Here is a 26,467-nt window from a genome sequence, read left to right on the forward strand (position 1 = left end):
TGGGGAAGTTCTCCTTTATTATTTGTTCAAATAAGTTTTCCACTCGTGGCTGTTTCTTTCCCCCTTCTGGTACCCCTATAATCCGGATGTTGGAACGTTTAAAGATGTCCTGGAGGTTCCTAAGCCTCTCCTCATTTTTTTTGAATTCTCATTTCTTCATTCCTTTCTGGTGGGATGTTTTGTTCTTCCTTCTGGTCCATTCCATTGATTTGAGTCCCAGTTTCCTTTCCATCATTATTGGTTTCCTGAGCATCTCCCTTCATTTCAATTAGTTTAGCCTTCATATGTTCCTCTAATTTGTGACTATGTTCCTCTAATTTGTGACTATAATCTACCAGTTCTGTGAGCATCCTGATAAATAGTGTCTTGAATTGTGCTTCTGAGAGGCTGGCAATTTCTCGGTCACTTAGAGTTATTGGCTCTGGGACTTTGAGTGCTTCTTGCACCATCTTTTGGGCTGTTCGTGCCTGTTCCATAGCAGGATCAGAGCCCTAAAGTGTTCACTAGAACAGGGCAACTAAGTCTCTGGGTTGTGACGTTGTATGTGGGGGTGGGGTCAAAGAGGGACAATGGCTTCCCGTCTGCCGCCTGCCACCGCAGCCCCGGCGCTGCAGCCACCACCATCACCAGGCCCACGTGTTTCGTTCCACTGCAAGCGAGTGTGCCACCGCTGTCAGCCCTCCACCACTGGGTTCGCCCCCTGGGGCCTGTGTGGTCCATCTCACTGTGCGCGAATGTGCAACCACAGTCAGTCTGCCCCACACCCTGACTGGTTCCAGGCTGCCTGCACGCCTAGGTCGGGGAATCTTTCCTGCCCGACCCAGCTCCTCTGCTGGCTCCGACTCTCTTACCGTCCCCGTTGAACGGTTCGTAGTTGTCAGACTTCCGTATAATTCCGTTTTCTGGTCTTTGGGTGTGTCCTAGTTCTCCAAACCTTTGTTGTATTCAAACTTGGTTGTGGGAGAAGGCACAGTGTTTCCACCTATGCCTCCCTCTTGGCGGAAGTCCCCAGGATCTGTTGATTTTGAACTGAAGAGACTGTCCCTCATCTTTCATAGGGAACCTCCCAATCACACACACACACACACACACACACACACACACACACACACACACACACACAATTCAAGAAGAATTCAGTGATCGAATTGCTCTCTAGGGCAAGAGCATCAGATCCTGGAAGCAGATACTGACAGGAGGCACCAGAGGTGGATCAGAATGTCCTAAGGTAAAAATAGAATCAATGAGCTTTGAACCTTAATCCCAGGGGAAAATCATGTAGCTAGAGGATGATGTTATTGGTATTTCTGAACCATTATCTGCAAAGGTTTCAATCAAGGGGGCTTCTTTTGTAATGTTTCTTACAGTTATAAGAGCACCACATATTCCTTATAGAAATAATAAAAAAAGAAGTAAAAAAAATTAAAAAATCACTCATTAGCCTACCATCTGGAGACACTGGCTGAAAATATTTGTATTTGTATCCTTTCAGATATTTTTCTAAGTATTTCCCCCCACAACGGTGTCCAAGGTACACAGCTTTGCAATCTGTTTCTTTAACTTAAAAATGTATGCAAAATATCTTTCCATCCCATTACATGTTATTTGACAACATGAGTTTTCATGGCTGTATGAGGCCCTCACTGAACATTTAGGTTGTCCAGATTGTTGCTATAATAACCAATGCTGTGAAATTTCATGTCACTGCTAAATCTTTGCATGTGATTTATTTCTTTAGACTAAACACTTGAAAATGTAAATACCAGGTCTACAGCTATGTAACACCTAAGGCTCTTTTTATATGTATTACTAAACCATCCACCAGGAAGGTTTTACTATTTTGTGCATCTTTACCAAAAGTGTACTTTGCTATTTAAAAAATCTTAAAGTCATCACCTGTTCTATAAAAGCATCCACATCTCTGAAAGGCAAGATTTTTTCCTTTCTAAGATTTGAGTCAGTAGAGGATTAGTTCAATTATTCTGAAACCATTTAATTTCTGTCCTTGTGCCTGAGGTTGCTTTTCCACCCACTGATGTCTTGGGAAAGAAAATTGTAAAGGAGAACTTAAATGAATGAATAGGAAAAACATACAAATTCTCCTGTCTCTGCAGACACTGAAGAGGCCGGTGCTCCAGTCCCCCCTGGTTGGGACAATCACTGTGATTGCCGTTCTGCCTCTGGCGCCCCTGGCAGGCTGCTTCACCACAGCCTGGGTTCGTGCATGGCCCCTGGAGAGTCAAGGTCAGTGATTAATTAGGAAACAAAGAAGATAGTTCAGAGGACAACTGATAAGCCAAGGCAGAGAGGCATAAACAAGAGGAAGGGACCCAAAGATGTCAAGCCCCAGTGGACCTCACTACCTGCCTCCCTCCTTGTTCATACCTTCTCTGTGTGCCCCATCTCTATTAATGGCATTACTGTTCCAAATCCTGTCCTTCCAACTCAGTATCCAGTCTACATTTTCAGTGTTTCTTGGTGCTTCGTAATAGTTCACAAATGTGTAAGCAAGAGACCTCAGTTTAAACCCAGCATGACACTTCATGGAAAAGGAGGCAGACTGGAAAGGAAGAAGCTGCTTGCGACACCAGTGTCTAAAATGCCAGTGACACAGGGACTAGGGAGGCATGTGGGGCAAACGGCTGGAGATGCTACACCAGAGGGGCTAGGGTCGGAGGCTACCTGTCTAGAAGCTGAAAATGAGGCTATGGAAAATGCCCAGCACTTTAATTATCCACGGGGCACTAAAGACTATGTGTAGGAGCCTGACACGTTTTTTTTTTTTAAGATTTTATTTATTTATCTTTAGAAATGAAGGGAAGGAGAGAAGGAGAGACATATCAATGTATGGTTGCTTCTCGTGAGTCCCCTGCTGGGAACTGGCCTGCAACCCAGGCATGTGCCCTCACTGGGAATCGAACCGCAATCGTGTGGTTCGCAGGCCCATGCTCAATCCACTGAGCTACACTAGCCAGGGTCTGACACAGTTTTTAAGAGTCTACAAAAGTGAGTCCTGGAAAAAAGTCTTGGCTCAAAAATAGAAAAACTGCAGAAATATTTTTATTACATTTGAAAACAACTTATAATTCTCTCATTTAAAAAAAACCTAAGCATGAATGTCTGCTGGCAAGCAGATGCCAATCATAAATAACTCAGATAATTTCAAAAGCAAAATTATATAAATCCTTTCACTTATTGTACAGCAAAGAAAACATGTGGGTATAGTGTACAGTATATTTTAGTATATTTGTGGTAATGTGAGTGAGGACCTACCTCTATGGACTGAATTGTGTCCCCTCAAACCCATATGCTGAAGCTGACCCCCATTGTGACTGTATTGGGGCTTTGCAGGGGTGGTAAATGAAGTCAGGGTGAGGTTCTGGCCCAGTAGGATGAGCCTACAATGAGAAGGCTGCAAGCTCAGGCCCCACCAGAAGCTGGCTGTGCTGGCATCCTGATCCTGCACTTCCAGACTCCGGAGCCATGAGAAAATAAATTCCCATTCTTCAAGTCATTTCCATTCTATGGTATTTTGCTAAGGCAGCCCAAGACAACTAAGAAACTATAAGGATGTCAAACTGGCCCTGAAGAAAACCACCTTTCTATGCCTCTTATTCCCTCTATTTCCACATAAGCTCCATGAGGTTGGGACACATGCCACTTCTCCCCAGAGAATAGTCCCAGAGTCCAACTACTACCTCAAACCTAGTGCACACGTGTGTTTGCTGAACTGGATCAAGTTCAATGTACATGTCTTCTGTTATATTTCAGTCCTCCTCAAATCTAGCTCTAAGTTATTTGTCTGTCACTGTGTTTCATTCCCTAGGAAAGGCATGACTCTCAGGTATGATTGATGAAATAAAAGCAGAGAATCCTAAAGTCTTCCTGCACCCCTGCACACAGTCTGAGGATTTCCTCTCAATGTGACAATGCCTCCTGATTGGTGCTTCTGTCATTATATTAAAAGCTTCCAATTATCTCCAATTTTTAGTCAAGGAATTTCTTAGTGCTGAGCCCCTATATTCAGTTTCCCTTGAAATAAACCATGTACAGCTTACAGCCCTAGAAGAGAATGTTCTGCTGCTTGCTAACTCAGCATCATGTGTATATTGCCTTTTATTATGGTGAGGCAGCCTGTCCTCTTTCTATTTCAAATCAAGTAACTGAGAGGATAGCTTTTCCTTAATGAAAAGAAAAGTTGTTTTTTTGGGGGTGTTTTACCTAATTTTGAACTCAAGAAGTACATTATTGAGTTTCTTTCCTTTATACCTTGATTCTTTGGTGATTTTCATATTACAGCATTTGAATTAATGAGCATTGGCTAAAACATTTCAGTTCAAGGTTATATAGCTCATGTGTAATAAAGAAAATAACAAGCACAGCTACCCTTCATTGAGCACTTTCTATGTAGGGACTACAAGGGTCTTGGTCGTCCTTTTACGAACTGAGTAATTACTCAGGGATCAAACTTAAGTAGCTATTGTAGCTTCTTGCTCAGATTTTAGCTCTATTATCCCAGACAATATTATACTGCCATTTGATTTCAAAAGGGTAGAAATTACTGGCAGCCATCAGAAATAGCCTCACTTGATCAGGGTTCAACACTTTAAGAATAAATAGACATCATTTCACCCAAGCCAGCCCTTCTCTTTTGGTGAGCCAAGCAAAGCAAGGCCAGAAGGAACTGATCAGTTGCTCTCTTTTGAAGTTCACATGGGAAATGATAGCAACTTCTTTCTTCCCAAGCCCAGCTATCTTTTCTTGGCTCCTTATAAGAAACTGATTCAATATTCCAACCAAAATGCAAAAGCTAGGGGTTGGGGGAATCACCCTACTACTCACTGCCTCAAGTTGGAAATAAACTGTCGTTCCTCTTCAGATGCTATGAATGAAAGCGACAGAGGTGAGTGTACATTGAGTAAGCAGACATCCTCAGGTAACTTTGAGAAGTCATTTCCAAACCAATTCATAGTGATAGGTTTTCTTGTCACTCGGGCTATCCTTTTCCCTTTGACAGTAAGCTGACTGATCCCAAATGGAGGTTCAACGTAAACTGAAACAGCTCTTCTAAAGAATGTTGCCTGATATTCTAGAACTTGAGGTCATAGCAGTGAAAATGACAGGCATCTTATTTCTTTAATGACAGGTACACACCTGTCCATCTCACTAACCTGATGGGAGATACTGTCGAAGGTATAGTTTAAGTTTTCTTTTTTAAAACTTACCTTTGGAGGAAAATCCTTTTGCTTTGAGAGATAGCTTGAGTATAAGCATTTATCAAGCAAAGTGCCACTGGACCTTTCCTCAGGGGACTCAAAAGGCTAGATTTCTGCCATGTGGCATAGCTGAGAAGCAGCAGGGGCTTCTCACCCCAAAACTTCTGGTCCAGGTCAGCAGAAGGAGCCCCACAACCTGGAAGCAGGGACGGAAAGGTCTTTCAGCCCAGGTAGTGTACTGGAATCCCCCTCATGAAAAATGGTCTCCTAAAGTTTGAACTATGCTAGGTTGTCCTAAGCCTCTAGGGCTTTTTAAAAAACCTCTACCTGGAGGGGGGCTGGGTAGAAAAAGCCACAAGCACACCACTTCCCTGGACTTCACTGATCACGCCAGAGAAGTGGTATGCTTGTGGCTTTCCTACCCAACCCCAAGGGAATCTAGTGAACAGAAGCAGGGATGGGCAGTGGCTGCCTGCTCACTGCTCTGAGTCTTCAGTGTCTCAGGAGGCTGAGGAATGTGTCTCTAGGGCATGCCTTGTGGAGATGTGAACCCCCAAAACATTTGGAAAATGTCTAGAGACCTCCCAAATTAAGATGAAATTGCACATTGAAGGAAGGGGTCTGCAGTCATAATTCAATGTTACATTAAAGAGACAACAGGAGAAAACTGCCAACTGTTACTATACAGTCTTGGCATCAGACTCATAGCGAATAATTGCTTAGGGTTCTGAACTACCTGGGCAGGGTTGCCAACAAAAAACTATACAATTCCTCCCAAGTCAGGTTCTTCAGAAATTGCTTCATAATTGCTTTTGCTCACTGGGCTCTAAGCAACTCTTGCTGTCTTCGTAACCATAACAATGTGTCCTATGTGAAGGACACTGTGTTTCCTCAGCTTTCCACTCTGGTCCAAGTGCTTAACTGTGTTTAAGACATAATAAGCACTCAAACAGTGTTTCAAATAATGTGGTATACAGGAAAATTCAAGTTTATAAGAACAAAAATTAAGACGTAATTACTTGCATGGCAAAAAAGATTTATAATAAGATTCCTTTGAAGAGTGAACAATCATTGTACATGTCAGCTGATTCCCACATTTTACCATTTCACTTGTACCCAACTTTTCTAATCAAACATCTATTGTATGAAGTGACTAATCCACATACCATAGAGCTCCTTCACCTAAAAATAAAATTAAAAAAGAAAAATGCTTTTTTTATAGAAGGATGACAACTATTTATGAAAAAGAAATGATAGTGTTAGAAACTGACCATTTTGTAGAGCCCCCAACATAACTTGTTCAGGAAAGGATCTTCAAGGGGTATCAAAACCATAAGGTAAAAAAAATTGAGAGCAGAACATTCCCAAGGTGCCAAATTTTTCACTGCAAACAAAACAATGCATCTTACCTCCGGAAATGCTTTAAAATCTTTACCATGGAAAGTTCTGAAAGTGTTGTTTTCAGAAAGTGTAAACTATCTTTACAACAAAAAGTTTGAAGTGATTTTAAAATATGTCTTTATAATGGAAAGTTCTGGAAGTGGCGGAAATGTATTTCTAAAGTGGAATGTTTGTGAAATTATCAAACTTAGTTAACACTACAAGTGGGACAAACTGACACTATACAACTCTTTATACAATAGAAAACAGGTTTAATCTAAATTTCATTTTTTCTAGACCACACTGTCCCATAGAAATATGCCAGCCTTATATGCAACTTTAAATTTTCTACTTTTAAAAAAGTAAACAGAAATGGTTGAAATTTATTTTAATATAGTCAATCCAAATTACTCAAATATTATTTCTTTTTTTCTATTTTTTAAAATATATTTTATGATTATACCATTACAGTTGTTCTATTCCCCTCCTTCAGTCCCCTCCACTCTGCACACCCCTCCCCTACCATTCTCCCCCTTTAGTTTATGACCACGTGTCTCAAGTTCTTTAGATTCTACATTTCTCCTACTATTCTTCCCCTCCCCCTATTTTCTACTTACTGTCTATGCTATTTTCTGTACCTTCTCCCCCTTCTCCTCCTCCCACTCCCCTCTTGCTAACCCTACATGTGTTCTTCATTTCTATGGTTCCACTCCTGATCTAGCTGTCCTCTTGGTTTGCTTTTGTTTTAGGTGTGGTTGTCAGTAACTGTGAGTTTACTGTCCTTTCACTGTACATATTTTTCATCTTCTTTTTCTTAGATAAGTCCCTTTAACATTTCATATAATAAGAGCTTGGTGATGATAAACTCCTTGAATTTGATCTTATCTGAGAAGCCCTTTATCTGACCTTCCATTCTAAATGAAAGCTTTGCTGGATAGAGCAATCTTGGATGTAGGTCCTTGCCTTTCATGACTTGGAATACTTCTTTCCAGCCCCTTCTTGCCTGTAAGTTCTCTTTCGAGAAATCAGCTGATGGGAACTTCTGATGGGTACTCCTTTGTAGGTGAATGCCCCTTATCTCTTGCTGCTTCTAGGATTCTCTCCATTTTAATCTTGGCTAATGTAATTACAATGTGCCTTGGTGTGTTCCTTCTTGGGTCCAACTTCTTTGGGACTCTCTGAGCTTCCTGCATTTCCTGGAAGTCTATTTCCTTTGCCAGATTGGGGAAGTTCTCCTTTATTATTTGTTCAAATAAGTTTTCCACTCGTGGCTGTTTCTTTCCCTCTTCTGGTACCCCTATAATTCGGATGTTGGAATGTTTAAAGATGTCCTGGAGGTTCCTAAGCCTCTCCTCATTTTTTTGAATTCTCATTTCTTCATTCTTTTCTGGTTGGATGTTTCATTCTTCCTTCTGGTCCATTCCATTGATTTGAGTCCCAGTTTCCTTTCCATCACTATTGGTTTCCTGTGCATTTCCCTTCATTTCAATTAGTTTAGCCTTTATATGTTCCTCTAACTTGTGACTAAAATCAACCAGTTTTGTGAGCATCTTCATCACCAGTGTTTTGAACTGTGCATCTGAGAGGTTCACTATTTCTTTGTTGCTTAGAGTTATTGGCTCTGGGGCTTTGAGTTCTTCTTGAGCCATGTTTTTGGACTGTTTGTGCCAGTTACCTATGAGGAGCAGAGCCCTAGGTGTTTACCAGGGTCAGGCGACCCAGTCACTGGGTTGTGATGCTGTATGTGGGGGTGGAGTCAAAGGAAAGCAATGGCAGTCCCCTCTGCCGCCTGCCGCCACTGGGGCAGTGTGGTTCGTCCCACTGCTCACTCCTCTGCTGGTTTATCTGCACTCGAATGTGTGACCATGGTCAGCCTGCCCCACACCCTCGCTGGGTCCTCGATGCTACCCCGGCTGCCTGCGCGCCTGGGTCGGGGGATCTTTCCTGCTTGACCCTGCTCTGCTGCTGGCTCCACCCCTCTTACTGGTCCCTGTTGAATGGTCTGTTGTTGTTGGGCTTTCGTATAGTTCAATTTTCTGTTTTTTGGCTGCATCTTTGTTTACATCTTTGTTGTATTCAAACTTGGTTGTGGGAGAAGGCACAGTGTTTCCACCTATGCCTCCATCTTGGCAGAAGTCCTCTCAAATATTATTTCAACCTATAATCAATATAAGGGAAAATTATTATTCGGATATCTTGTATCCTCTTTGTCATACAAAATCTTTGAATCTGTAAGTCTCTACACTTTTACAGAATACCTCAATCCAGACTAGCCACATTCCCAGTGCTTTATACACACGTGGTTAGTAACTACATCATTGGACAGCACGGCTCTAGACCTAACTCTAATATAAGGAAAAGGAGGAGAAGAACAAATGACCACCTAATCCTCCCAAGTGAAAGTACAGTACGTACTCCTTTGTCACATTCCTGAATCCCTTAGGAGCAAGGATCATATCCTATGCTGTTGTTTTGTATATGTGGGTTTCCCCCACCTCACAACCAATTAAGCTCTAGGTACAGATGCGGGCAACTAGAAATCTTGATTGATGCTGCAAGTCTTTGTTGGCATCTGAATATTTTCTAATATGCATGTGAAGTTATGTTCAAAGACATTAAGGAGAGAAAACAGTTTAACAAAGTATCTGCTGACATTAAAACCTACCAGACAGAGCCAGGTACATAGATATCTAATAAGTACTACCACAAACTACAGAAGGTACGAAGGCAACTGTCATCTCCTTCCCATTTTAAAAATTTGCAGTGATTCTCCAAATTAAATCAATGTTGAATTTCATCCTGGAATGCAAGAATTTTTATAATAAGGTCCTATGTACTTACCTGTTTCTACTTTTCCTCCCATTCCTCTGAGATAAACACTCCATCCCTGTCATTATCTCCCAAATTATCCATGCATTTATTTTCCACACCTACTTCTGAAAGCGAAGGATTTTGCTCCACTCCCTCAGCAGCTACTCCAACCCTACTCATCCTTCACGTCCCACCTTGTCTGTGAAGTCTCATCTGACTCAGGCACATAGACACTGCTCCCTCCTCTGACCTATGGCCCTGACAAGGCTGGCCTTGGCCAAACACATTTCTGTGCTCCATGTCTGCCTTCTCTGGTGTGCACTGCAGTGGACTGAAAAGGCGGACAGAGGCCAGGGCTCCAATTCAGCTCAGCCACTGGGGGCTAGGGTTTGGGGCAGGCTACTTTCCACCCCTAGGCCTGTTGTTTTTGACGTGGCCTCTCTGCTATTTTCCCAGCACACCAGCTACGTGCCCTTTCTTCACAGCCTTTTATCTGCTGAACCTACAAGCCTACTTTTAGAATTTTACCCTGAAGACACACCTCCACAAATATAAAACCACATGTATTCACAAGGTTTCTCACTACATAGTTCTACACAGATCCTATAAAATATCAAAACTTAGAAGCAACCGAAATGCCCATCCATAGGATACTGGTTGAATAAATTATGAAACGCCTTCATAATTATATTACACAAGGAGGGAGAAGAGGATGGACAGAAGGGGAGGAAGGGAGGAAAAGGATAGGGAGAGAAACATCTCTAGGATCTAAAGTGGGAAAATATCCAGGCTACATTGTGAACATAAAAAAGCAAGGTGAAAATATACATAACATTCTACATGCTACTTTTTGGATGAGGAAGAAGACATTAAAGTACATATAAATATTTGCTTTGTTTTCAGAAGAAACATGGGAAAGAGAATTCAGAAATAAAAATGTCTAGCTATGTGGGGTGGGAATGTCATGCAAGAGTAAAAATTCCTGAATGAATACAGTTTGACTTTTAAAACCATGTATTTTACTATTAAAAAAATAAATTAAAAGGAAAAAAGCCAACTAAAAAGTTGAATAAGAGAAAGGACTAAAATTTCAAATAGAGAATTCATTCAAGTAACATTTGAAAAAGTGTACTGTCTTTGTTTTAAAGACACAAAGAACTACAAAAATTTATACATGAGTGTGTATGTGTGTATATATATGTATATATATATATATATATATAGACTTACTAGGTTTGTTGTTAATAGTAAGTAGTATTGATTGGTAACACTGAAATTATTAACAGAACAAATGAGTAAATACACTGAGGTTCTTGGGAACCAGAGTTTTCACTGTGTGAGAAGATACAAATATTTAAGAGGAGAAGGCAAAAAAGAATTGTGATAGTAGATTAATATTATGATTTAAAATATATATGAGGTCTGTCTGGAAAAAGTCCAGCCATTGTTAACATAACAGGAATGGTTTGTGTAACACTGATGTAACCTGGCAGTCAAGGTCAGTGGACTGGAATGAACAACTATCTGAACTAGAAGGAAAAATAAGTCAAAATAGGTCGTGAAAGATTTTAATCTTAGTACACCTCTAAACAATGAGTAAACTGATAAAACAAAAGAATACAATACAGATTTGACTAGTCGATCTGTAACTATGACCTAATCCATATCTCTAAAAGTCTACAGTGGCAGAACAAACATTCTTTTCAAACTTGCATGGAATATGTATAAAAACTAGGTCATATACTGGCCACAAGCTTGTCTTACGGGAGGAGGCAGAAGGCAGGCTTCTGAGGTGCTGACGTTGTATTACTTGTTATTCATTGACTGGCTGGTGAGTATATAGATTTCTTTGTTGATAAATTCTGTCTTGCTGTTGTTCATGTTTTGTATGTATTTTACATGTCTTATGTGTATACTATATATTTCTTGTTCACTTTTTGTGTGGTGCATTTTATTTCACAACTTAAAAATGTGCATTAAAGTCCTTTAGGAAGGAATGAATCTCCTATCAATACGATAAGCCCAGTGCAACTGTTTTTCCCTCAGCATTTCAACTAATTGCTGTTTTTTCAGTTGAGCACCACAGGAAGTAATGGCTTATGCTTAGAGGCTTCCTACAAAACCTACATGTTGTTAAACACAAAAAGCTTCTTCAGCCCAGCAAAATGCTCACTCTAAGAGAGACTGGGGAAGTGAGGCTGAGGGAACTGAGCAGCCATGAATCCCAACTCACATGTGATCCAATGCAGCATAGGTTTACAGGCTCATTTTGTAAAACAGTCACAATCACCCACAATATTACAGTTATTTTCCTCTCTCCTTTCCCCCCCAGGCACACAGTTTAATTAGCCTCAGTTAAACATAAGTAGGCTTGTGTTTAGGAACCAGGAAAGAGTACTTTGATTTGGGGAATGACTAAGGTTATGCAGACTGAGGGAGCAGCAAAAGAATGAATCTAAAGGAGGGCAAACATAAAGTAACTGCCCCAAAGGAACTGATACAAATAACATGATCATAGCCTATAGTAATACTAAGCCAATACGCCCTGGTTGGTTGGTTGTTTTACTATTATTACTTTTCACTAACATTTACTGAAGGTTCTTCTTCATCATCATCAGTAACATTACAGAAAGCTTACCACTTGCCAGGCACTATACTATATACAGGATTTTTCTCAATGGTTTCATCTCACCATCTCCCAATAAGCCTAGAAAAGCAGGCACATTATTAGTTCTATTTTCTATTATTTTATTTATTTATCTTTAGAGGGGAAGGGAAGGAGAGAAGGAGACAAGTATCAATGTATGGTTGCCTCTCGTGAGTCCCATTGGGAACTGGCCTGCAACCCAGGCATGTGCCCTGACTGGGAATCGAACCGCGATCGTGTGGTTCACAGGCTTGCGCTCATTCCACTGAGCTACGCCAGCCAGGGCTTATTAGTTCTATTTTACAGGTGGAGAAAATGGGCTGAGCAAGGGACCATGATCACCCATGTAGCAAATGGAAGAAATGGAATCTAACCAGCTGGCCTGACCTGAGCACCTGTAATCTAACCTACTACACTACAGTGCCTGCCTCAAACAGTTCAGGGGTGGTTTGCACGTGATGATCTCCAAGGGCTCTTTCAACTCTATGTTCTATAATCTGCTTTGATGAATCCATGACAAAGCATTCAACTAGGCCTAGAAATCTCAAATTTCACCAATCAAAATAAAGAAGCTCAACAAAATCTCTTTACATGATCTGAAAGTTAGGATTCAGGCTCCTTAAGGTTATCAGAATTGGTCTTATCCACACTGAATCCTTCAAGCAATGGAAAAGTTTTTCTCCTCTGTCAGTCAACACCTAATGTATGTTTCCTCATTATGAAGACAGATGGCACAAATAATATACACAGACATTCCAGTGAGAATAAATTTTTTTTTGCAATATCTGCAATACGGTTGGCAGAATAAATGTTTTTGCAGTATCTGCACTACAGTTGGCATGGTCTTTAAATACAGTTGGACTTAAGACATCTGATAACTGCAGTTTTCTGGGTGGAAAAAAGTCCCCTCTTTTAAAAATGCCTAAATTTAGTGTAGATGAAATAAACTTACAAACTATTAATATAAGCCTTGGAAAACATATTGGTGGTTAATTGAATATATCAAAGCTAAAAAATCTTATAAATACAAGACTGTTTTTGTTCTTTATACAAAACAGTAGTCAGGTCAAAATATTCTCATTTGTTCTTTTAAATGGTCATGAGAGTTCTTTTCTTTAAAACGCAAAACTAGCTGTCTAATGTACTTTTTTCTCTTTAAAGGAGAAATAAAGCTAACTCCATAATGGATATAAAAAGCTGTTAGACACATGCCGCGTCCAGTGCTAACCAGGTCGGCTGACACAGTCACGGCTTGGGGATGCCTTGTCCAGTGCTAACCAGGTCGGCTGACACAGTCACGGCTTGGGGACAAAGGCTTCACAGAAGCATTTTCTAACCATGTCAGTTGACACAGTCACGACTTGGAGATGCCGGCTTCACAGAAGCGTTTTCCAGCAGGACGGACGTGGCATTAGTGGATATATGGTGTTGCTTTTATTCTTACTGTTTCTTAGTATTCTAACCTTTGCACTTCTGATAATTTGGAATCTCCTAGAATTAATGACCACTCTCAGAGAAAAAACAACAGTTGGCTCAAGTCCTAAGCAATATCACCCTGGCTGAATTAAGGCATCGTACTTTACTTATTTATTCCAGTGAAAGCCACCCAAGAAAGAACAGTTCAGGGAAAAATATGTATTCCCACAGAACTGCCTCATAGAATACCAAAAACCCCTTTAGAAAATAACCCCTGATTGTTAAAGAGTTGTTAGAGTAACAGCCCCTCCTTTACCTTGAATAGGAATATATATCAATTAGAATTAGACAGGCATAAAAACAGAAGAAGCTGGTTAGCTATTACAAACTAAGCACTTAGAAACTACTACCAAGGAGTCAGAGTCCTCAGTATACAAAAAACATTTTAGACAGCAAGATAGATAACTAAGTTAGATATTACAGAGGCTTATAGTGTATTTCCTAACCTCTGCTTGGTCTAAGCGTACCTGCTGCCAATGACAATTTCTGAGAACTTTAATAAACAATAAGACATTCAAACTGTATACATAGAACTATTTCAAATTGTCTGATTAATGGTTTTCCTGGTCAAAATACCTTTTGTTTAACATAACTGAAACTATGGGAACTTTCGTACTTTTCCTGGTTACCTTTGTATTGATTTTTTCTGCTTAACTGATCATGCTGTACACCTGTAAATATTAATCTATGCCAAAAATGAAAATATAAAAAATCAGCTTATACTTACAATAAACAGAACAGTGCTTCACCTGTTCTGCCTTTGAGCTGTGTAGTTGCCTGTTACCCAGTGCCGACGCGAACTCTCACTTGAGGACCCTTAGATGGGCTGCGGCTGGACCGCGGCAGACACACCTTAGCTGTCAGGAGTAGTATGAAGTATACCTCACAGAAGCATAGTGACACTTTTTAAAAGAAATATATTTTATTGATTATGCCATTACAGTTGTCCCATCCCCCCCTTCATTCCCCTCCACCCTTCGCGGCCCCTCCCCCACCATTCCCCCCCTTTAGTTTATGTCCACATGTCTCAAGTTCTTTAGATTCTATATTCCCCATACTATTCTTGCCCCTCCTATCTCTTTTCTACCTCCCACCTATACTACTTATTCTCTGTACCTTCTCCCCCTTCTTCTTCTCCCACTCCCCTGTTGCTAACCCTCCATGTGATCTTCATTTCTATGGTTCCACTCCTGATCTAGCTGTCCTCTTGGTTTACTTTTGTTTTAGGCGTGGTTGTTAATACCTGAGTTTTCTGTCCTTTCAATGTTCGTATTTTTTATCTTCTTTTTCTTAGATAAGTCCCTTTAACATTTCATACAATAAGTGCTTGGTGATGATGAATTCCTTTAACTTAACCTTATCTGAGAAGCACTTTATCAGTCCTTCCATTCTAAATGGAAGCTTTGCTGGATAGAGCAATCTTGTATGTAGGTCTCTGGATTTCATGACTTGGAATACTTCTTTCCATCCCCTTCCTGCCTGTAAGGTCTCTTTTGAGAAATCCACTGACAGTCTGATGGGAACTCCTTTGTAGGTGACTGTCCCCTTATCTCTTGCTGCTTCTAGGATTCTCTCCTTCATTTTAATCTTGGCTAATGTAATGATGATGTGCCTTGGTGTGTTCCTTCTTGGGTCCACCTTCTTTGGGACTCTCTGAGCTTCCTGCATTTCCTGGAAGTCTATTTCCTTTGCCAGATTGGGGAAGTTCTCCTTTATTATTTGTTCAAATAAGTTTTCCACTTGTCGCTCTTCCTCTTCCCCTTCTACTACCCCTATAATTCGGATGTTGGAATGTTTAAAGATGTCCTGAAGGTTCCTAAGCCTCTCCTCATTTTTTTGAATTCTTGTTTCTTCATACTTTTATGTTTGGTCATTTTTTTCTTCCTTCTGGTCCATTCCATTGATTTGAGTCCCAGTTTCCTTTCCATCACTATTGGTTTCCTGTGCATTTCCCTTCATTTCAAGTAGTTTAGCCTTCATCTGTTCCTCTAATTTGTGACTATAATCAACCAGTTCTGTGAGCATCCTAATCACCAGTATTTTTAACTATGCATCTGATAGGTTGGCTATTTCTTGGTCGCTTAGAGTTATTGGCTGTGGGGCTTTGAGTTCTTATTGAGCTATAATGTTTTGGTCTGTTTTCGCCTGTTATGTATGAGGGACAGAGCCCTAGGTGTTCACCAAGGTGGGTCAACCCAGTCACTGAGTTGTGATGCTGTATGTTGGGACATGGTCAAAGAGGGGCACTGGAGGTCCCTTCCGCTGCTTCCTGCTGCTGGGGCCTGCTCGGTCCGTCTCACTCCTCCCCGCTTCACCTGGTTTATCTGCACAGGAATGTGTGACCGTGGTCAGCCTGCCACCTTGTGCCCTCACTGGGTCTGCCCGTTGCCACTCCACACCTGGGATCTGGCAACGGCTGCCTGCATGCCTGGGTTGATCCAGCTGATCTTTCCTGCCCAACCCCGCTCCACCACTGGCTCCACCCCTCTTACCAGTCCGGCTGAAAGGTTCATTGTTGTCAGACTTCCGTATATTTCAATTTTCTGTGTTTTGGTTGCGTTTGTGTTACTAAAACTTTGTTGTCTTTAATCTTGGTTGTGTGAGGAGGCACACTGTTTCCACCTATGCCTCCATCTTGGCCGGAAGTCCATAGAGACACTTTTGTGTTAATGTCAAAGGCCAGAAGCTGCTGGGAATTAGCAGTAATGTTTTTAAATTAAAAAAAAAAAGTGTGACAAACTTTCTCTTGGAGGCTCTAAGGAAAAAAAAATTTATTAGGTCCAGGAATCCAAGATGACTTGGTATAATTATGATTACATGCAGAATTGAATGGTTAGAAATGAAGTCTATTTAGGTCCAGCCTAAGGTTCTCATTGTCAATCTGTAGGCACCAAACAGTAGCATCCCCAGAAAACAGGAAAAATCTCCAGTTTGCAAGAGTCTAATGAACCAGATATACCACTGTATCACCAATATCTTCCTGGAGCCCATTTTCCATAAGATAAACTTTCTTGCTCATGAGGTCTATGTGGAAAACAGCATGCTCAGAAATGGGGGTCTTCCCAGTTTGCTCTTTTCCCAGGACAGGAATTCGCCGAGGTCCCAACAGTGGATCATCAAATCTCATCAGTTTCACTTTGGAAAGATCTACAACAAAAGATGATTGATATGAGCATTTAATTACTGACTCAAACCCATGCCCCAACTCTGATAATTCATGTCTTAAACACAATGATTACATCTAAAATATCTTTTCATCAGATTATGAAATAGGATCCAATCTCAGAAAGCAAGCTAAACCTAACAAATCATCCTCTGTCAGCTTTTAGCCAGATCAACAATTGTCAGAGATCCTGTGTAACACATGCCCTGGAATTTATAAACCAAGGGAAGGGTTAAGTCTAATTTTGAGCAGTATCCTAACCTATATGGTCTCTCAAACCACTTGTTATATGCTTCAATTAACCATTTTTCAGAATATCAGAAAGTATAAAATACTTCTCTTCCTTGTCTTGCTTCCTGGAATATATTAAAACTGGAAGAGTTACTGGGGTTTTTTGGAAGACACTTTTGGAAAAAAAGAATTGCTATTCTAATACACAGTACAATGAGTTTCTTGGTTTGCTCAAAGGATGAAAAGTGTTTGCGTTAACAGGTGGGTGAGAGACAAGGCAAGAAGGGGAAGGGCAGGGGCAAAAGGCACAAATTTTAGAAGTTTATGCTTTTGGATGAGCTCCAGCCCCGCCGCCCCCCCGCCCCCACCCCCGCTTCAGATTTTCCTGATCTGCTCTTGTGCAAGCTGATAAGATGGCTCCTGGCAAAAAAAGCACTTGTCCCTTGATCAAATTTATGATCCAACAAGCCTGCCAACAACTGAGCCTAAAAAGAAGTTTGTTTATTTATTTCAGCAATTCTGAGACTTTCCGACTCCAAGTGGTTTTATTTTATATAGAAGAAAAACATAATAAATGACTAGAAATGGTGATTTTAAGTGCAGCCTGGCTAGTTATGTTTAACCTGAGCCACAGAAACAGAAGATATTTTCCAAATTACTTCCCACCCCTTTCTTAAGTAGATCACTAGGTGGTCTGTGAGCTCTATTCCCAATTATGTTGCTTTGAGAGTTTGAAGCTTAGCAAGAGAGGAATAAGAGATAAAAGGAGACACAAAAGCAGCTGGTGGCTATGCCAAGAGTACAAGTTATCTATGAATTCTCTTCTCCTTGGGAAACAAAGACAGAAGGACTACAAGTTTAGAGGCAGGATCTTGGGGGCTTATAGAGCAATTAATTACCTGTGACTACTATGAAGACAAACCCTACCTGAGAATCTCTAGAGAGTCTGCCTCTGCAGAGGGCATAAAATCTATTCCCAGATACAGCACAAGCCCTCACAGTTAAAAAAGGAAAGGAACAGATACAGCCTGCATGACAGTGCTGGTCTCATTTGGGGTAAAAATACTATTCATTTTAACAGCTTTGCAATTCAACATGCTCACCAGAGATACCAAATTATTTTGCTATAGAAGCAGTGACAAGTTCTGCCAGCAGATTTTATGTGGAAGGCCTTTTACTGCAGATCTGCCTGTGTGTGTGTCTCCCTCTAAAACAGAATTCCCTCATCATTCCAAGTAATTCTGAATCAAACTATTTCAAAGAAGCCTTAACACTCGATCAGGCTTCTAAGTGACAAAACACATTTGCTTTGATGTTTCACCATGTAGTTCATTACTGCCAATAAATCTTGGAGCCTTCTTAGTGGTCTGTCTTTTCTTATTACCCCAGACCTCAGTGAAAATGCTGAAATCTGAGTCTGCAACTACGCAAGATTTAAGGCACTTAGAGAGGAGATGAGAGTAACTGAAAGTCACTAGGGATTGATAATGCGAAACGGAGCCTTTCACGAACTCCAAGTTACTGGTTCATATGTGGCAGGGGCTGCAAGTGATTTCAAGTCATTATCATCAAATAGTTGCTCAGTGGTCTTTGTGGAACAAAAGAATGATTTTAGTCCAATTTTCTCCTGAATTTGGACCATAATCACCCCCAATACAATGGGCACTAATTGGACAACTTGCTGGTCACTGTGGCAGACAGACAGGGAGACTGGTTCCTGCACTTCACTCCTGTGCCATCTCACATTCTCCGCTCCCTTAGACATCAAAGTATGCTGCTGGCTTCTGGAAAAGTCTCATGGTTAGAGCTCTTTTGTAGGTACCTGGAAGAATTTTAATTTCAAACTCCTCTAACATTTCTATCTATTTTCTAAAATTCACAACAGCTACTAATATGAAATTTACAGAACTTTACTCTCAGCTAGTCTGACAAAGGATATAAGCAGTATGACAGAGTCTCAGTGAAGAACCTAGTTAGTGTCTGAGATATGTAACAGAGGCAGATTGAACATAATATAATACAATTTTCAATATAGGAACACATTCTCTCATGCATTATCACCTCAAGATAATCCTACTCAGTAGGTCCACACAAATATCTATTTTCTTTAAAAGCTACCAAATTGTTCTGTGTGGCAAAGAATTGTTCCTATCATAAAATTTTCTCATGATTCATATATGTAATATAAAACAGCTGAATAAAGCCACAAAATGGCTTCCTATATTCATATTTCAAAACTGTCTGCCTTCTGTGGCCTATAGCTCTAAGGATGGTGCTCTCACTCTACAGTCTCTGGTTTACTGAGGGAGTATGGTCGATGCCTGTGACAACATGATGGACCTCGAAGACATTTTGCTAAGTGAAATAAGCCAGACACAAAAGGACAAATATTGCATGGTTCTACATAAAGGCAGAAAGTAGAAAAGTGGTCACTAGGGACTAGAGGGAGGCAGAGTGATGGAGAGTTATTATTTAGTGGGTACAGGGTCTCAGCTTAAGGTGATGGGAAAGTCCTGGCGGTGGACAGTGTGACGGCTGCACAACAATGGAAATATATTTACTGGCAGTGAACTATATACTTCATGATGACTACAATGGTCAATTTTGTTGTGCATATTTTACCACATTAAAATAACGTCAAAAAACAGCAAAATCTCCAGTCCTGATTATTGCTGACACAGAGTGAAATAAGTATGAGAGCACCCCCCAAACCACCAGCCACACATCCTGTCCTCTCACCCTCATGGGTATCATTTTCATGCCCGTCTAAACAATACAGGGCACTAATAACACCCTGTTTTCATTACAGAATCATAAGCACATAATTCTGTAACATAACAATATCAGACTCAGGCACACTATATGACATTATAGGTAAAATGTTCAAATTAAAACTACAAGTTATTACACCCATATTACTACCCCACCAACCACATTCAACCAGGCCTTACTTCTGTCGGACCCTGAATTTTCTCCATAAATTCATCCCTGATCACCACGGTTGGAAATAATCTCACCCTTTGCCTCACTGGCCATCAATTTTATCTATACCTCTCTTAACTGCACTCAGCAGTTTCTCCTTAGATTAGGATTATGTATGTCAATAGCTTAGTCCCCTATTCCTTCACTAGATGCAGTGTCCTAATGAAGAGATTTTGTGGGCTCCCCAAACTCCTTAGTGCATTCATAGGAGTCTCCACAAACACCCTTAACTCTACATACACTACACATGATAGTCAATCAAGAAGTGCCCAGAGAAAACAAATACTTCAAGAGAACAAAAAATAACATGGTATAATAAATTCCAAAGGGCTAATTTAAATCTTCTATCTTAATGGCATACTGTTACCTAGAACAGAGTCCCATAAATTAGGTCACTGTCTGGGACTTATAAATCTATTCAGAAGAAGTTCATACTAATGGAATGTGGCCCAATCAACTCTTAATTGCCATCAAGAAGAGAGATAATGCAAAATAAGGAATCTCAACATTAATCTCTCCTCATAATTGGGAAGAAAAATAACACAGAGACACACTAACTCCCTTCACAGCATGCTCAGCTTAAGACGTGGCTGAGTGATTGTAAAAAACCAAACCCTATAAACTACTATATAATCATAGATTTTGACTTAATCCTGATAAATTAAATTTACATATTTTACTTGCAGGCACATTGTTCGGAAGAATGATCTTTGGAGTCTGATGGATCTGAATTTGAATTTCAGCTCAAGGATTTATAACTAAATGAACTTTGCAAGTTATTTAGCCTTTCTGACCTCCACTTTATTACCTGTAAAAGGAGAGTAATAATACCCTCTGTGTTATAGTGTCACAGGAATGATCAGATGGCTAATACATGGCACACATTCACTAACGTTTACTGTTTATCTTCCTTCCCTAAGAACAAACCCAACTGGGCAAGTTAGTTTAGAATATAAAGAGTATGTGTTCCTTAACTCTGAAAACCTCTGAGAGAAAGAGAAATTGCTTGTTACAATTTAAAGGTGGATGGGGTCTTAGAAAAATATCTAATCCAGCATCCTCACTTTACTAAAGAGGAGATCAGTTTAGAGTTTCAGTGACATGGCCAAGTCACCCATCTACCTACTCACAATGCCCCAAAGAGAACATAGGTTTCCTGCTGCTGGGTTCAATATGCTTCCCACAACATCACACAGCTATCCCTAAGCAAGTCAGCTACTCTTCTTTCTTGGCTTAGAATTCATCAAATCCACAAGCTACTGCCAAATGTGCAGGGAAACCATTTACCTTTAATTCCTCGATCCATTTTCATTAAACGCCTGATTATAGAATCGCAGGTATCTCCTTGCCTTATTTCAATTTTGGTTGAGAAGTGACCATTGGATGGCTGGGGATTCACTATGAAAACTGACACACCAGGCTAGAAAAATAAAAGAGAAAATAATTGTTATAGGAAATCAAACTTAAATACTCTGAACAAAGAGGACTCTCTGCTACATTTTTAATGTCCAATGAAAGACAGACTTAATTCCAGCATTCTAGAATCATGACAGAGAGACACTCAAACATGAGAGAAAAAATGTACAAATCTCATACTTACAACCAAACGCCTAGATAAAATGACAACTACAAATATCAAAATGATGATGGATAATAATTGTTTTCTCTTCTACAACTACCCTCATTTACTGAATTTCTACTATGTAGCAGGCACTGCCCTAAGCATCATTATTCCTAAATCCTGAAAGGTAATTCTTTGAGACCTCTTTTCACAGATTCAGAACTCAGAACTGGGAATATTTAACAAGGTAGGCCAAGGTCATAAACCCAAAAAGGGAGAGGCAGGATTAAACCAGTCCTATCTCATACCACATCCTACATTCTGTAGGCCATGTAATAAAAGATCCTTCTTGCTATCTAAGATATCTAAGTCCGCTGCTTATCAAGAAAAGGACATTTTATGGACTCTCACAACTGCAGTCTGCTGGACTTGGACAAATGCTGCCATTTGGAATGGATTCTTAGAGAATAAATAAATAGAATCCTCCAAAACTCCAAATGCTATCTATCTTCATTAATAGTAGCCAAATAATAAGGGGGAAAATCTGTTCCAGCATAACTTAAGATAATCCATCTATTTCATTTATGCCAGAAACCAAAATATCTTGAAAAACATTCTCAAACCAAGACTCATCTGAAGAATGAAAGTGCCTTTTCACTTTTTAAAAAAATCTCACATTTCAATATCCACTGTATTTTTTAAAATAAAAATCAGGATTTGGAAATCAAATTTTTATTTTTTTAACCAACAAATAACATCTGATGCCATCTATTACAGAAGAGTAAGGAAAAGCAAATATTGCACCAACTAGGAAATTTGGAGACCACAAATCCATCCCAATATCTAACCAACTGTGTGGCCTGGACCAAACCAACCACTTAACTTCTCTGGCCCTCACTTCATCAGATGTAATGATCTCTAAGGTCTCTTCTAACTCTAAAAAAGAAATGATTCAGTGAGATTCTTTCAACTTACCTCTGTTCTAAAAACATTAAGTGGTTTCCCAGGACAGCATTCTTCTCTGATTTTATCTTCTGCTTCAGAGGCAAACTTGACTTCTATGTGTTCTAGCTAAATTGAGGGGGGGAAATGGGAGTTATTAGTATACCTTAGTATGACTGGAATTAATTATCAACTCATTTCACCAAAGAGCAAAACTAGGTTCTCAACTTAACATGAAATGGTCTGTGCAATTTTATTATTGTCCATATAAATGATGAATAAAATCCATAACCAATGATTTTAGATGTCTCATAGTACTGTTACTTATATAAGTCATGTTTAACATTTTCTATAATGAAATTTATGAATTACCTGCTATATAAAAGACAATGAAAAATCAGCATAAAAGGCTGAACTTAAAGTTCAGACATCTAGCATTTGAGAATAAAAGGTTTCCACCTAAACAAACACAAAAATGTAACATACTGTATATGCCTGAATATAAGATGATCCTAAATGTGTCCCCATTTCCCAAAAATCCAAGAAGTTTCTGACCTCCATGAATATATAAGAATATTTAGAAATACTCATGAAATATATGCCTAATAATATTTATTAATTTAATTAATTTATTTATAATTGCATGACTGCAGTTGTTATATAGAAATAACTATCTTCCACCCTGGCTGGTGTGGCTCAATGGATTGAGCACCAGCCTGCAAACCAAAGGGTTGTTGGTTTTAGTCCCAGTCAGGGCACATGCCTGGGTTGCAGGCCAGGTCCCCCAATAGGGGGTGCACGGGAAGCAACCACACATTGATGTTTCCCTCTCTTTCTCCTTCCCTTCCCCTCTGTATAAAAATAAATAAAATCTTTTAAAAAAAGAAACTATCTTCCATTCTAATATGAAACAATTTTAGTCAAATTCTAAACCTTCATTTTTTTTTCATTTCATGTCTTCATTATCACTAGAACCACTTTGTCTTCTAACAGTTTTTCTAGAGCAAATTGTCTTTCCTTCTGCCTTAGTTGCCTGAGAGACAGACATTTAATCCCAAATCGATATATGAAGCTGTGACAGGGACCAGATGATGGGAAAGTGAGAATGTGTGAAAGCTCTTGGTAATGTTCTAGTTCTTGAGTTGGTAGTAGATTCATGGATGTTCATTATATAATTTTTTTTTTTAAACAGAATGTGCCCTGGCTGGTGTAGCTCAGTGGATTGAGCGCGGGCCTGTGAAGCAAAGGGTCGCCAGTTTGATTCCCAGTAGGGCACATGCCTGGGTTGCAGGCCAGGTCCCCAGTGGGGGGCATGTGAGAGGCAACCACACATTGATGTTTCTCTCCCACTTTCTCCTTCCCTTCCCCTCTCTCTAAAAATAAATAAATAAAATATTTAAAAATAAAAAATAAAAAACAATGTAATATACACATAGGAAATATGGTTGATAATATCAGAATAATTCTGTATGGTGACAGATGGTTACTAGATTTTTCATGGTGATCACTTTATACTGTATATAAATGTCAAATAATTATGTCATATACCTGGAACTAATATATTTATGTCTACTATACTTTTAATTAAAAAGAGCTTCACATTCCAGAATAAAAATTTTTTTTAAAGATTTTACTTATTTATCTTCAGAGAGGAAGGAGAGGGAAAGAAACATCAATGTATGGTTGCCTCTCGTGAGTCCCCTGCTAGGAACTGGTCTGCAACCCAGGCATGTGCCCTGACTGGGAATCGAACTGCAAGCCTCTGGTTTGCAGGCCTGTGCTCAATTCACTGAGCTACGCCAGCCAGGGCCCAGAATAAAAATTTTTAATAAAATTTAAAAACATGATCAGACATGGACCAATAATAATTTATCATGAACCAAGGATTCTAATTAATCCAATTCTGTGAATTTAAGGCCTAAAAGGAAGAGGCAGGGGAAGGGGGAAGAAGCAATTCAGAGTACCCCATAACATGAGAGATTTTGAAAGTATTTGTATATGAGGTCTCTCATTTTTTAAAAAATAATTGTGGGGGTGAATATCCAGATATATAAAGTTATTATTTTATGTAGATAATTGATAAGTGAAATAAGGCAACAGATCATTTTTTTTCCTGCAATTTCTATGTACATCCATTTTCTTTCCCTCCAAAAATATTTTGACTGATATATTTGGCAAAGTTACTAAACATAGAAGATAAAGTTTATAAAATGTTCATTATAAAACAAAAGCACTGGACTATATTTACTATGGTTAACTAGTTATTACAATTCCTAGCCCCTCTTACCTCAAGGGAATTGGTCAGGTAGACTATATTCTCCATAAGCACTGTCTGTTCATCAAACTCTAATTGCAAATCCAGAACATGGGGTCCCACCTTCTCCAGATTTTCCTACCAGCCAAAATGGTTTTGAAAAACAAAATCACATTAAGCATATGTTGAAAAGAATATACTTCCTCCAAAGCAGTCATTCTTCTCTCAATTGATAAAATCTTTAAATTTGAACAGTCAAAGGCAAGGCCTTGGACTCATGGTTTCCCTTATCTATGTCTGCTTGTTAATGAAATTACTAGCTCAGAGTAATTATCATTTAAAATATGATAAGATTATGGCAGCAATGAAAAGACTGGAAAGACAAGGTTTTCAGATTCATAAAATAAATATGATTTTATCATTGTTCATTTAGATTGATTTAATTTGCAAACCCAAAAAACTTGCTTACACAAGGAATCAAACAAATGTGTAAAGGCACCCCGATACCCCTTCAGGTAACCAAAATAATAATAAATCTTCCACCAGATCTTTAAAGCTACTTCAGAGAATATAAATTACTAGTAAATTCCCTAATATACTCCTACAAATTTCAAAATAAAATTTAAAAAGCCATGAATCCTCTACTACTACTTGAATTCAAGCCACTACCTGAATCCTCTTACAAATGCAAAACAATTTATTTTCTTTATTTTCTTGAACATGTAATAAAATATTTGCTAACTGAAAATATAATTTTGGAGAGCCAAGTTCATGCACAAATATAGCTAACTGCCTAGAATAGTTTGCACTTACGTGAAAATGACCTGACATGATTCCTAATATTTACTGTCTTCATTTACCATCCAAGTCTGTTTCTTTTCCAGTGGGGAACAAACATGCTAAAAACCCATTTTCTTATTACCAGAGTTATTAAACACTTTTCAACACCACTAATATGCCTGGCAAACCACCAATATTAGTGAAAAAATATACTATTACTTAAATAGCCTAACACTGGTTTTTCAAAAAGCTAACTCTTGAAACTAAAATCATATAACTAATTTTCAAATCAGTTTCTCTGAATTCAGTTAAGGCATGTCACCAACATTTGCTGTCTTTGCAACCAGCAATGGAATATTTTGTTGAATCCATATATTGACAATGGATGTGGCACTCTGACCAATGGGAACAATGACTTAGCAACATGCCAGCAGACATTTTATAACTTGATTGGGATCGGTCAACCCAGAATCCTAAATTATTTCATTTCTCAAACTTGAAATACCATAAGGTTCAGATAGTTAACTCTGTCTAGGAGATTAAAAGGCTCTCCAAAGAATCTACTCCAATATGGGAGAAGCAAGAGTCTGGGTCTCCATCAGGCAGGCATCTGTAGCCTAGAAGATTCAAGAATTAATCTAAAGTACAAGAATAACCACTATGTGCCCAGCAGGCTGGAGGGCACCAACTTACATTTGAAAAAAATTTACTAAGCTTACTTCTTGACAGGTAATATTTAAGTGTGGTAAAACTATATTATTTCATTGACTCTTCACGGCACTCTTAAAAGGTAGGTTCTATTAATTTCCTCATGTTACAGATAAAAAGCCATGTGGCTGAAAGAATTTTAGTGATTTCTCTTACGGCCTCATAACTAAGAAGTAACAGGCAAACAGGATTTGGACCAAGATTCGCCTGACCTCGGAGCCTAAGATCTTAAGCAAATGGCAGCCTTCTTTTATTTCTTTTTGTGAAGAAATCCAATAGATCAACTATGTACAAGAAAAAAACTAAGACTCTAACT

The 26,467-nt window shown here is 39.3% G+C and overlaps 2 protein-coding genes and 1 long non-coding RNA gene across 6 annotated transcripts in view; all 3 read right to left on the reverse strand.

The window, feature by feature from the left end:
* Positions 1–5,116, reverse strand: part of PLAC8L1 (PLAC8 like 1) — a 21,405-nt gene extending 16,289 nt beyond the window's left edge. The window contains exons 1-2 of the mRNA XM_037045913.1: positions 4,846–5,116; positions 2,095–2,231 (exon numbers count right to left, since the gene is read on the reverse strand). Coding sequence (XP_036901808.1) covers positions 2,095–2,231; positions 4,846–4,970 — 262 coding nt within the window. The 5' untranslated portion in view covers positions 4,971–5,116. The remainder of the gene's footprint in view (positions 1–2,094; positions 2,232–4,845) is intronic.
* A 6,339-nt stretch (positions 5,117–11,455) lies between these two features.
* On the reverse strand, positions 11,456–12,848 carry LOC118986853 (uncharacterized). Its single transcript, XR_005066471.1, has 2 exons — positions 12,359–12,848; positions 11,456–12,147 (listed from the first exon to the last, which is right to left on the reverse strand). It is a non-coding gene; the product is annotated as an uncharacterized LOC118986853 (long non-coding RNA).
* A 3,422-nt stretch (positions 12,849–16,270) lies between these two features.
* The window catches only part of LARS1 (leucyl-tRNA synthetase 1), a 69,343-nt gene continuing 59,146 nt past the window's right edge, over positions 16,271–26,467 (reverse strand). For all 4 annotated transcript variants that reach the window (XM_037045915.1, XM_037045914.1, XM_037045916.1 and 1 more), the window contains 4 exons: positions 24,697–24,801; positions 22,443–22,538; positions 21,194–21,326; positions 16,271–16,677 (listed from right to left, as the gene is read on the reverse strand). In XM_037045915.1, coding sequence (XP_036901810.1) covers positions 16,472–16,677; positions 21,194–21,326; positions 22,443–22,538; positions 24,697–24,801 — 540 coding nt within the window. In that variant the 3' untranslated portion in view covers positions 16,271–16,471. The remainder of the gene's footprint in view (positions 16,678–21,193; positions 21,327–22,442; positions 22,539–24,696; positions 24,802–26,467) is intronic.

The sequence above is a fragment of the Sturnira hondurensis genome, unplaced genomic scaffold (assembly GCF_014824575.4).
Source record: "Sturnira hondurensis isolate 20B ecotype Veracruz unplaced genomic scaffold, ASM1482457v3 Scaffold0004525, whole genome shotgun sequence".
NCBI classification, from domain to species: domain Eukaryota; kingdom Metazoa; phylum Chordata; class Mammalia; order Chiroptera; family Phyllostomidae; genus Sturnira; species Sturnira hondurensis.